Genomic DNA, 12,412 nt, shown 5'->3' with positions numbered 1-12,412 from the left:
AGAAGTCCTCAGTCAGCTGTGCTAGGACTCTTTGACACCTCCCTCCAAATCACCAGCAGGGAGGAGAGGCCAGGGTGCCATTGCTCCCCGAAGTTCTCCTGGGCATTTGAATTCAAAGGCAGAAGCGGCCTTGGGTTGTGCTCATGGAAAGTACTCAGAAGGTCCAGATGAGAGTTACTGGCGTGCACTAAAACAATCATCCCCTTTCTCAGGCTCTGGTCGATGCACCTGACAATAAGGCCTGAGCTGCTAAGTGAGGTGGAGAAGCAAACAGGTTTTGAGAGCTGCCTGTCCTTGTGCAGGGAGCTGGGTTTGTATTCAAAGCCTGAGCCTGGGTCATAGTGATACGAGTGGTGACATTTCTGGTGAGCTTCCTATACAGCCTGCAGAAGCTTTTGATTAGCCACGTTTACACTGTCATTACAACAGGTTACAACTGGTCTCACTGGAGGAACTGAGAGTAAGATGCAGCAGCCTTTTACATATTTTTTGCCTCATAGAGATCTGACCTTAGACTTATCACCTTTTCTCTTTTTGTGACTGAAAGATAACATACCTTTTGAAAGCCAGAGCTGACTGCTGAACAGCTTTCTCCTCTCTTTTTATAGGCTTTTAGTTGCCTGCAGCAAAGAAAGCATTGTGATTTACTCTTCTTTTTCTCTCAGTTCTAGGGAAAATTCGAACTGCAGTGGGCAGTGCCCAACTTCTCATGGCTCAGAAGTTTTACCAGTTCAGAGAACTTTGTGAAGAAAACCTGGTATGTAATTTTTTCTGCTAGATACTAATGTGTGCCTTTTACTAACCCTGTGAATAATCCTACATAAACTAAACTGATTTTCTGACTGACGTGGCAGTTTTTCCAGTAAAGGCCTTGATATGAATTTGGGAGTAACTCAGACTTGTCAGAGTCAGTATAAGTTTCACAATAGCTTGAGACCCTTAAAATAAAGGCAAAAAGCTTTGGGTGAACTGTCACTGAGGCTTTGCTACTGACTTTAGAGGAGAAGGGATCTGTCCCTTGACCATTGAGTTCACAGGCACACGGATGAGTTAAACACCTTAAGGACTTTGAGGATGGATCAGAAATCTCCTGAGCTGGGCTTTCCCAGGTGTTCCTGGGAAACAAGCTCCAGACTAAAATCTGCCTCGGTGGACAAATGCAACAGAAATTGGCTCTGTCTTAGTAAGACTTCCAGTTCTCAATATAAAAACTGAAAAAGCTTTCTGATTACGCATCTTTGCAAATAACAGCCTTCGACTGGGCAACCTGCTAGTGTCAAGCACTGAAAAACTAGGAATTGAAGTATAATCTCTGGTCTCCTTATGACTCTAAAAATATATACTTTATTGTTTTCAATAATTGCACCTTTCATGGTATAATCATCCTACCAAAATCCTTTGTCAGAGTGACTGTGAAAAGCACAAATAGAAATTTTATAAGGCAACCAACTGACTCTTTTGGGTTTATTGCTTCTGAAGAGGAAGAAAACTAAAGGCAGAGTAAAACCTGAGCCATGTAAAACATCATGTAAAGTGCTACTAGTAATTTATTTATTAACAACAAAATTAATAACAATATATCAGTGTAGTCTGACAAGGCCACAGCACCCATGAAGCCTTGCTGACTGGTGTAGGAAGTCCTCAGCATTTATGAACAAACATGCTTGAAGTAAGTGTATGCAACATCTCATTTTAATTAAACAGTTCAGCTGGGAACTAGCTTATAGGGACACATCCTGGAGAAAGCCTTCCCTCATACAAGCCTTGCCAGTGGAGCAGGGATTAGGTTTTGGGTACGCCCACTGCATGCAAAAAGTGTGCAGAGCTGGGGTGCAGTGAAGGGACAGGATTTATTGGGTCTGTCCCAAGCTGTGCTGAAGATGCTGACTGTCCAGATGCTGACTTCTGAGCAATGCTCTTGGGCTAATCAGTTTGTACACACAAAGCAATGCTCCCCACCTGTGTCCCAGTTTCATTCTTCCCAGAAATCTGCCTGTAAAAATGGGTTTACTGTGCTTCTGCATATAGCTTCTGAGCTTTTCACCCTGCACAGGTTATTCTTGACAAACAAACAAACAAACAGGAAAAAAAAAATAAATTGGCCAGAGGTCTATAAGAGAAAATTTTATTTAGTGTATTTTTGTAAACTTTACATTCTCAGAGTGCAGAAAAAGTGTTCAAACATTGGTATATCACTATTTGTACATGCAGGAAATGTACATTTGCACAGGTATCACTCTTTTTTACAAGGGTGAGCGTGGTGGGGAATCCTTCCTCATGAAAGTGAAGAGGAGGCTGGCAATTAATTTCAGTGCAGATAGGATTGCCACTGGTTGTGCCCAGGAACATCCTTAGGCAGATCCTGCCACAGGGGCCCGTTACCCTTAGTCTGTGCGGGGTACTCGCTGCCTTTGGTGAGAGGGTGTTTGCAGGGCACAGCAGCTCAACACCAAGTCAGATTCCTCGAAATAAAACCTGCCAGTAAGTACTGCTTTGCTTTGCTTCTCTCTGTGGGTCTCACCCATCACTTGGATCTGCTCAAACTGCTTTGCCAGCCAGATTTGTAACCATTTGCACAAATTCTTTCATCAAGAAGTACTAAAGCCAACATGTTTTTTTCTTCTGTTACACAGAATCCTAATGCACATCCACGGCCGACCTCCCAGGATTTAGCAGGGTTTTGGGATATGCTGCAGTTGTCCATAGAAAATATTAGTATGAAATTTGATGAACTTCATCAGTTAAAGGCCAATAATTGGAAACAGATGGATCCTCATGACAAGAAGGTAGAACACTGTAGATTTTGTATGCTTCATTTAAAACCCTGCACAAATACTGGACAGATTAAATAGGCCTCTGTGTTACAGCGTTAACGTTAAAAATGTGAAATGAAGCTCATATCAAATTAATTTCATTGTAATAATAATGTTTACATAATAATCATCTGGGATATTATCTGTAATATGTTTCAGGCGTATTTTTAAACCAAATCTGTCTTTGTGAATTGGATAATGGGAATGTGGTACTTTGTTAAGCTTTATATTTAATCATATTAGATGATCAATCGTTGGAAGGAACTGCCTTATATATTGATTCTTAAAATTAAATAAATCACATTTACGGTTCATATTATTGCATACAGCAAGAGTTCTAGGTTGTGTTACTGAAAAACTAGGGAAGCACTGTAACCATCGCTGACTTTGGTAGCCAGGTTACAAACAGCAATATCAAAAATATGCCTTCCAAAATGTTACATGAAAAAATTACTTTTTTTTGTCCATCTGTTTGTTTTTTATTTATTTTGGGCTGCTTTTAAATGGGTGATTTCACAAACACATTCACTTTCCTGGTATTGTTGTTTACCTGAGGTAGCATAAAAATCATCTGGAGCTTTGGTGGAGGTTTTTTTCCCTTTTTTTTTTTTTGTAAATGTAGTCTTCTGTCACCATGAAAAACTACCACATCCACGTGTAAGGCACATTTCATGTTACATTCTCATTTGGCACCATCGCCTTTTTTTTTTCTCCTCACTATTCACCTCACGACAAACAGCATTTGGGTGAGCCATAATACACAAATGTTTCAGAAAATCCTTAGAGCACAGACCCATTCCTATAGGAACCAACAGTCTAATGTCGCGCTCCTGTAGGTATGTAATTTGGTGGCTGAATTTCCGCTGTGACTGGTCTGATAGCAATGAACACAGCCAACAGGTAGGGTCACCAGAAGGAGGGGGAGCACAATTTGCAGGTACAGTGGCTCAGACAGGAGTACTGGCTACCTCAAATTATTGTCAGCTGGCTGCTGATGACCAAAGTGGTGTTTTCTTTTGGACAAATAACCTTAATAATATCAAACCCCGTTAATCTTGCAGCAGGAAGCTTGTACAGGCAGTGCTGGTAGCACTATTCCTCCTCCTCCTCCTCCTCCTCCAATCAAGACTAAATATTCATTCCTGACTTAGGAGTGCTATGTTCACACCATTTGTGCACACCTAATGTGTTTTGTAGGGGAATGAATGGGAATGTGTTTTCCTAGCCCAAGGTACTGAAGGCAAGTCATTTTCTTATCTTCTTTTTTTTTTTCAGTATCTATCAGAAAAGGAAGTTAAAACTGCCAAACATGCATGCACAGAAATGCTGGTGTATGGTCTTTCATTAGCTTTTACAGTAAAGTGGGTAGGCTGAGTGTTTGCAATTGCAGCAGTAAGAAATAAGAGCTTTCCTAGAAAAAAAATGTGCCTTTTCTTTGCTTCTGAAAAACATTTCAAAGACTTTCCAACAAAAACACTATAACAGTTTAAAGGAAGTTAAGTAGTGCTGAAGAAAGGGACCTACAGTAGGAAGGTAAAGATTTTAAAGAATTACACTGTATTCCTGTTTCAACAGTATTTGTCTATGATTTTAGATTAAACAGATCATCTCCTTTCTTAAAAAGGATTAAAAAAAAGAGGAAGAACAAACTTTCTGTGGAATTGATATTTGCCTTTGGCCTTTGCCACTGGGCCCTTTTTAAGCAGCATAGATTAATCCTTGGATGGAGAGAAAAAGCAAAGTATGAATAAGTGTAACTAAGCACCTTTATATTTTGAGCCATGGAAGCTCTTGTGAGCAGCATGAGAGAAAACGAAAGGGCAGAATGGGACCTTTGTACTGTGATAAAATCCCTTCGCTCAGAGACCGTGTTCACAGTTGGAAGGGGATGTAACTTAAAAGACAATCTAATTAACTTGACAAAGTCTTTGTGGACGCCTGAAATTCAGTTCTGAATACACTTTTCTTTTGCAGGAAGATCCCTCTCTGAGGGGTTTTTTGGTTGGTTTTTGGATTTGGTGGTTTTTGGTTTTTTTTGGGTTTTTTTGTATGTGTATGTACATGCACCAGGATATACATAAAAGCCCTCCTTGTTGGTCACGTATCTGGAACTAGCTGCCACCATGATGATTAATGCATGTTCTCTTAACGGTTTTTAAGTTTTTCCTACCAGATTTTCTATTTCTAGCTGAATGTAGCTTCATGCCTATTTAGCACAAGGCCAGAGCATATGAGCTTGCACAGCAAGACCCAGAGCGTGGGATTTTTGAGCAGTCACTAAACTGCTACGAAATAGATACATAAATATGTGGTGTTTTTTTTAAAAACTACTTATTGTGATGCACCAGCTGCAGACAGCTAGCTCCCATCTGCATTTGGGAGCGCCAAAGCCATGGCACCTCCGTGTTTCAGGAGCACCTAGCGCTATGCACGGATAGAAGAGGGTGGCCCAGGAGCTGGGGCTCTCCAGAGTTCCTCTGCTGAGAGCAGCGTTCCCTCCTGGCTGCACCGGTGGCAGGAGGTCTGTCTCTTTCCTAGTCCCTGGCACTAAGCAGGTAGCGGTGGGGGCCCCAGCCCTGGCAGCACTGTGCCTGAGGAGAAGTAGCACGGCGGCCGGCCCTCCCCTCCCCTTTGCCCTTGCCCCATGTTTATGAACCCTTGAGCACAAAAGCCAGTTGACTGAAGACAGAAAGGCAGATAAGAGCTAACAAACCTTAGGTAAAATGTGTGTTCTAACTACTGATATATCCTAGTTTTTCCCGCCTTTCCCTGAGAAGCTGTATAATGCCATTAACCTTCTGCTTTGATCAGGAGAGAAGGGTCCCTCCTCCAGTGCCAAAGAAGCCATCGAAAGGTCAGGTGCCACTCATACGAGAACGCTCTCTGGAAAGCTCGCAGCGTCAAGAGGCCCGGAAACGGCTGATGGCTGCCAAGCGCGCTGCGTCGGTTCGCCAGAACTCAGCTACCGAGAGCGCCGAAAGCATTGAGATATACATCCCCGAAGCCCAGACCAGGCTATGAAGGGATCCAACCGGGAGGACTCTCTCTGGCAAGACAAGCCTCATGTATAATCTGCCCTTGTAGGCTCCTGCTCAAGGTCACCACGAAGTATTTGTACCTCCTCCTCTCTCTCTCGCTCTCTCTCCCTCCTCTCCCTCTCCCCTCTCTCTGTACGCAGCTGCCCCAATGCTCCCAGTGAACTCCACTGCCGTGGCGTAGTTGTCGGTCCTCCGAGAGATGTCCTCTAATCACCCGTGCTTTCTGAAGGTTCACCCATGTCATCACGATGCTTTGTCACATGTACTGATGCTGCCACTTTGCCTCATGTAAACGAGCACGATCCTTTTTCTTTTCTGTTTGGAACCAATAAACGCAGCACTCAGACTTCCACACACCTGCGCACCTGTACAGTAGATGCTCCATTTAACTTACTCATGATCTTTAGTTGATCTAAAGCTAGTCTGTTACCCAGTGTACAGCAATATCAAACTGTAGGGGACTTTGGTATTTTCAGTCATGCAGGGTGATCCTTTCGGACTCTGCCGTCTTCCTCACAAAAGATGAAAGGAGTTATGACTTGGATTCCCTTCTTTCTATTGCTGTTTTTTTTTTTTTTTTAAGCAGATGGCGCACTTTATTCTAAACCTCCAAATCACATCTTCACCTGAATCAAGGAGTCACACAAGGGGAGGGAGCTGGGGTGGGAGCAGGGAACAGGGGATGAAAAGAAACCCCACAGCTCTGGCAGGTGAAAAGGTGAAAGTATATCCCACAGGTGAGATGGCAAGGGATATAAAAGATCCTGTGGAAAGAAAGATACCTGCACACTCACAGCTGCACAAGCTGCCTCATTTTTATTTCATCAATCACTACTTAAACATTTCAATCAGCAGAAGATTGTAAATTCGATCTTCCAGGGAAATAATCTATTTTGAAAGGCAATAAAAGAGTAAAAAGGAAGGAGATAAGAAGCAATGACAGTTGAAGAGATAATATAAAAGAAGGATTTTCTTGTCCAAGTATTAAGAATTTTTAAAATTGTACTGTATTGTCAATTCCTCTTGTATTGTATTGTATGGATTATATTGGTTAAAAAAAAAGAAAAAAAAAAGAAAAAAAAGCTTGGTTTTGTTGATGTCTTAATCTCGGTGGGACCATCCAATCTTATACGTCCACGCAGCCACACACAGACACCTGTAGATGAATTACTGTACATGGAGCCTCTGATGCTTTTCCAGGCCAGGCTTGCTTTGCTCTATCCACAGCTGGTTGTATGCTACAGTTCAGACTGCTTATCACCAAACCGTCCATATTTAGGAGTAAATTTCTAATTCAGCCTCCTCTTAATAGTATAACGTACTCACTTGAACAAGAACAATAGACTATTTTTCACAAGTTATGGGATCAATATGAACTTAATATTTTTCACGACAAGCCTTCCTACCCTGGCTTCTGCCATTGTTTTCCAATCACGAAAAATATGCATCCTAAGTAGCTCATTAATAGTGGGTGGAAATGGCAGATAATAGGGCTGGAGAGGAGCCTGAGAGGTCAGCTCCTGTGTGTCTGTCCCCTCCAGCCACCTCTGGCTGGGACAGGGGCTTGTCCTCCAGCTCCTCTGATGACAAATGATGCTGACCACGCTGCTACTGGAATCTCTTGTGCCAACATTAGGAAAACTATGTCAGGCATGTTGCTGAAAGCGAGTTGTGTGCGTGTGTGTGAGCGTGTGTGAGTGCGCACACGTGTGCCTAACTGGCATGTGCTGCTGCCAGCAGAATTAGCGTGAGCTGCTTTGGGTGACAGGGCTGCTTTGAGTGACAGGGCTGCTTTGGGTGACAGGACTGGTGGGAGCAGAGGAGCGCTGTGCAGCCCTCAGTACGTGTGCAGTCCTGCAGTAATGTTTTCCAGACTCCTCTGCTACTCCCTACGTGCTCTTCACCCTGTCTGCCAGGGCAGGGGTACGCAGGAGAGGAAGGCAGGCTGCTTTCTGCTCCCAGTGGGCACAGGCACAAGGACAGCCCCACCATGGAGGAGCACAGGTGGCAGCCCTTGCTGCACGCCAGTGCGGGCTGGCTGTGCCCATGACAGTTCAACCTGTATGGACAGTCCAACCACTGAAAAGCCTCACTGCACATGTGGCGTAATTCTGCAGCTTGCACTTAAAAAGCGTTGAAAATCATCATCGAAAAGTTAAGCTCTTGCTAAAAGTATTCATCGAGACCATGCCAGACAGCTTCTTTTCCTATGACATCATAGCCAGGTGCTAATTTAATTTTATTCGAGAAAATAGGAGAGGTAATAGGTTCTGGCACCAAGTATTTTCATGAGAGCATACTAAAACCACTAGAGAATTTGCTACCTCTCAAAGCCATCGATATCTGAGCTATGTCTTTATAAACAGGGCACAAATATTTACTGCTGTGGTTTACAAGATAAGGGCTAATAACTTAATATATAAAGACTTTTAACTAGAGTAATCAGAAATCCAGTGTAACTCTAGAGTGCTTGGTGTTACAGGAGCTTCAAAAGGTTTGACCCTCTAAGCATTTGAATACCAGTGTATTTGCTAGTTTTGAAACACTGCGTTTAACTTTTAGCAGCAACAAAACATCACCGTGTTTGCAGTATGTAATAGTGCCAACTGCCACTTTTGAGCATATATAGTCATAGGAAGTATTAATTATTTGGAACTCATTTGTACTGAATTATTTAAAGCAGTACCTAGGTGAGAGTCCACATTCACAACTGTGTTGCAGACTTACTTAGTTTTGTGAACGTTTTACGAAAGATGAGTTAAGACTTTGGTTGACAAGTGGCTACAGAAATTTATATCCAGCAAGTTCCCCCCTAAAAAAGCAGAAAAGCGAAGACTATCTAGTCTTGTACATTACAAATTATTGTATTTGTATATCATAGAATATTTTTTGTATCTATTTTAAATGAATTTATTCTTAGCTGAATGCTTGTTAGTTCGTTTGGCACTGGAGAGGTTATTATAATGTTTGCCTAGTTTTTTAGCAAAATATTAAAAATACAGTCAATACCAGAAAATACAAAATAAAATAATTCTGCCCATAGAATGCCACTAGTTAACCACTTGACTCATTTACAAACACTAATGCTAGTATATTTGCTCCATCATCTGTTTTAGTATAATTTGTAACTATTTGTTTTTAGTCTAAACTGCCCAGTGTATTTTAAAAATGCCTATATTCTGTTTCGCTTTGGGACTAAACTGTTGCTTTTTTTTTTCTTGGGGAAAATTTTAGAAAAGGTTGGTTTTGTCTCCTGCTTCAAAAGTTAAAAAAAAAAAGAGGTATTTATTATATTTTTTGCAGATGTTTCCATAAAATTCTCATAATCTTTTTGTAAAGAAAGATGAAGAAATGGATTAAAGATTTTTAATATTTGAAAAGGTAAATAGAAATAATTTATTTGTAATATATTTCATTTTATTTATTGGTGTTCCCTTAATGCTTTGATGTGCACTATCACTTTAATTTAAACTGTATCTTTGTGAATTTATTGGGGGTTTTGGTTTTTTGGTTTTTGGGGGTTTTTTTAAGGAAAACAGTCAAATGCATATTTTAAGTAGAATGTAAATCACTGGCCTACCTGCATTCCCAAATGTGATTTTAAAAATGTTTTTGATTTGAAACAAAAGACACAAATTTGAAAGCCTTTAGACAGAAATGAGTGTTTTTATGGCTTAATGATTTGGGTTTCCATAGGATTATGTGTCTGGTTTGTGTGTGGACAGGAAAATGTAAATAGATGAATGTTTCCCATACTGTAAAAAAAAGCAAATTAATAAAATAATTAATGCACTGCTTGTAAGAACTGCGGGTTTTCAATGCAAATTCATTCTTCCAGAACTGCAAAGGCATTTCATTTGATGTGGTCAAGGATAAAAGCACGACAAGCAGAATATTTCTCTTAAGCTCTCATTGCTTAAGACTAGCCCTGCAAAGTCTCATCCAAAGCATCCTGCTGAGCACCCTGGAAGTGTTCATCTGCACAGAGTTGCTCCCAGGCATAAAAGTTGCCATGATCAAGGCCTTGAGCCTTAGCAAAATCTTCAAAGGCGCTTCTGCACAGAACCCGGCCAAACCCCACTGAAGATGCCAGGAGTTACACTGGGGACTTCAAAAGAAGTGTCAAGAAGACCCCAGCCTGTTTGGTTTTCCCCTCGCTGGTTCTCTTTCATTTTCTGTTTATGTCCCATGATGTCTGAATTTTTGGGGGCAAAAGAGATCCCTGGCAGGCATAGCTAACTTTCCCTTCACTGGATTCCTGCTTCCAGATGGGGTTTTTCCCACTGTGTGAAATAAAGACAGTCACTAAAACCCACAGAAACATGTCCTGGATGATGTTCGTGGTTATACCAGTATTTAAACAGGTCCTGATTCAATCTGTAGTACCTAGTAGTTATATTATTAATGTGCCAGTGCTGCACTGTGTACTGTCTGCCCATGCTTAGACCCTCAGCACAGAAAGACCAGAAAGATTTGTGCTGCAGATCCATGGGCAGGGAAAATTCTGCTTAACACCAAGATGAAGGGACTTCTCTTCACATGCTGGGATTTATGTGCTCATTAGTCCCTGATAAATGGATGCACCAGGGATGGGGGGAAAAAATGCTTTATTACTTAAAAAACTTTCTGAGGTGTCTGGTACCTTTTGCAATGAGAACAGCTCAAAGGGAGTACAATAGCAGGTATGTTTCACGCTGTTCTCCAGCAGACTAAGTCCAAGGCTCAACTCCACCTTTCATGCAGGTGAACTTTCTCCGTATTCATACTCAATGTTTCCTTCCAGATCAAATCAGAAGCCTTCCCCAGAAGTATATCTTGTTGTCAGTTTGTTTGCCAATGTCTGTTCTCTCCTGCAAGACATTGTTTTTGCATCACGCAATAGGCAAATAATTCACTTCAGCCGTCAGTTTGGAGCATGCTCACCTATCAAATCTGATGACTTTGAGCTGACATTTTTGATAGCAATTAATGATAAAAATATTGGCTGCTCTGCTGCTACTGGTATTTGTTGTTGAGGTCATAGGTTTATACATGATTTGGAGTGCAGAGAGCAAGTGAATTTCTCTTTTCCCACCATACATCACATAACAGGGTTGGGTCAGGCCCACTAGCCATGGTCCTGCACTGAGCAAACCTGAGAGCAACACTCACAGCTGGAAGATACTCTTGCCCTTTCCCTTTAGTCTGATGTTATGCCAGTGACCTATAAAACATTGCTGTGCTGTCACAGAAAGCTCATTCACAACACTGTCCCTTCCCTGTGCTTTTGCATGCGGGGAGGGTTTTACAGCCCCTCTTCTGCACAGCTGCTCGGCCACCGTTGTGGCAGGAGAAGGTAGCTGCTCTCACTTGATTCATCAGGATGCATTTGGATGCCAGCTACAAAACATGACGTGACTGGCCCTTCCAGCCGGCAGTCAGGCTTTCCCACGCTTGGGTCCCATCGGCGGACAGCACCCTTCTCGGTACTGCGTGAGATCACAGCGGGTCCTCTATTGCTCCGTGAGTCACATGCCCCATTCGCAGGGAGACAAAGAGGCGAGCGAAGGAACAGGGCTTCCTGGTAATTGTGTTTTTCATGGTTCTCTTCACTGATCCAGTAACAACATAATCATTGAAATTAGAGACAGAAAAGCTCTGCTGGGGCATTGTGTTAACACTCTGCCAGTTCCAGATTGCGATCTACCGAGCTGTGGCAGGTAAGTCATCACCTCTCCAGCTCTGCTCCACCCAGGGGGAAAGAAAAACACACACGAAAGAAGGAAAAAAAAAAACTATTTTAAAAAACAAGCTGAGTTGTGACACTGCCACCACCTATTATGGGCTACTCCTGGTGCAGAGGCCTTCATTATATTGACTCTTCACCTAACTATCTCTGTGACAGGGTGCCAAACTTTTCCTCATTTTCAGCCAAGCAGAATGGAAACAAATTATGGATTTTGCCACCTCTATTCAAAGAAGGGGAAGTACTGAGGCGTTGCAGAGCCTCTGGAGAAAGTAACCACTGCACAGCCCCTGAGCTACACCGACAGCAACGCTCATATTTCAAAGCTGTCAAAGGTTTTGGAAGAGGGATGGGCCTTGCCCTGAGTTAAAGAAAAGCAGTAGGACAGAGTGTGACGGATGTTTTATGGGTATCAAATATCTCACCAAGGTAAGATAAGTCACTGTGTAAACAACCGTGTGCTGAGGCAAACACCTTAGTTTGGAGATGGTAACTAGGGAGCTGAGATGTTGAATAGCAAAGGGTAACCCATTCCAATGTAACTAGCCTATCCCAGTGGAAATGTCCAACCTGTCACTTATCCCTGGCTTCAAACTAGAGAATTACCAATGTCCTTAAAATACTATATCTTACTTTTTCCTGTTGAACTGACTATGGGTGCTCAAAGTTTCAATCTGGAATGGCTTTGTGAGTGTGCATTCAGGACTGTGATCATCCCTGATTTTTTTGTAGCTCTGAGAAATTACTGCATTGCACAAGTTGGGCTATATTATTTATCTTACAGCATGTTCTTTTGTCTTTTTTTTTTTTTTTTAATAAGTGGATGTAATAATAAC

The 12,412-nt window shown here is 42.0% G+C and overlaps 1 protein-coding gene and 1 long non-coding RNA gene across 10 annotated transcripts in view; one reads left to right on the top strand and one right to left on the bottom strand.

Annotated features, from left to right (window-relative positions):
• The window catches only part of DLGAP1 (DLG associated protein 1), a 404,716-nt gene extending 395,060 nt beyond the window's left edge, over positions 1-9,656 (top strand). For all 9 annotated transcript variants that reach the window (XM_068191544.1, XM_068191537.1, XM_068191551.1 and 6 more), the window contains 3 exons: positions 666-757; positions 2,634-2,786; positions 5,625-9,656. In XM_068191544.1, the coding sequence (XP_068047645.1) occupies positions 666-757; positions 2,634-2,786; positions 5,625-5,834 (455 nt within the window). In that variant the 3' untranslated portion in view covers positions 5,835-9,656. The remainder of the gene's footprint in view (positions 1-665; positions 758-2,633; positions 2,787-5,624) is intronic.
• LOC137474756 (uncharacterized) lies at positions 9,077-12,412 on the bottom strand. Its single transcript, XR_010999474.1, has 2 exons — positions 12,210-12,412; positions 9,077-11,572 (listed from the first exon to the last, which is right to left on the bottom strand). It is a non-coding gene; the product is annotated as an uncharacterized lncRNA (long non-coding RNA).

This window comes from Anomalospiza imberbis, chromosome 1 (genome assembly GCF_031753505.1).
Source record: "Anomalospiza imberbis isolate Cuckoo-Finch-1a 21T00152 chromosome 1, ASM3175350v1, whole genome shotgun sequence".
Lineage (NCBI taxonomy): Eukaryota > Metazoa > Chordata > Aves > Passeriformes > Viduidae > Anomalospiza > Anomalospiza imberbis.
The sequence above is the reverse complement of the archived record's forward strand: the minus strand, read 5'-3'. Positions and strand labels throughout refer to the sequence as shown.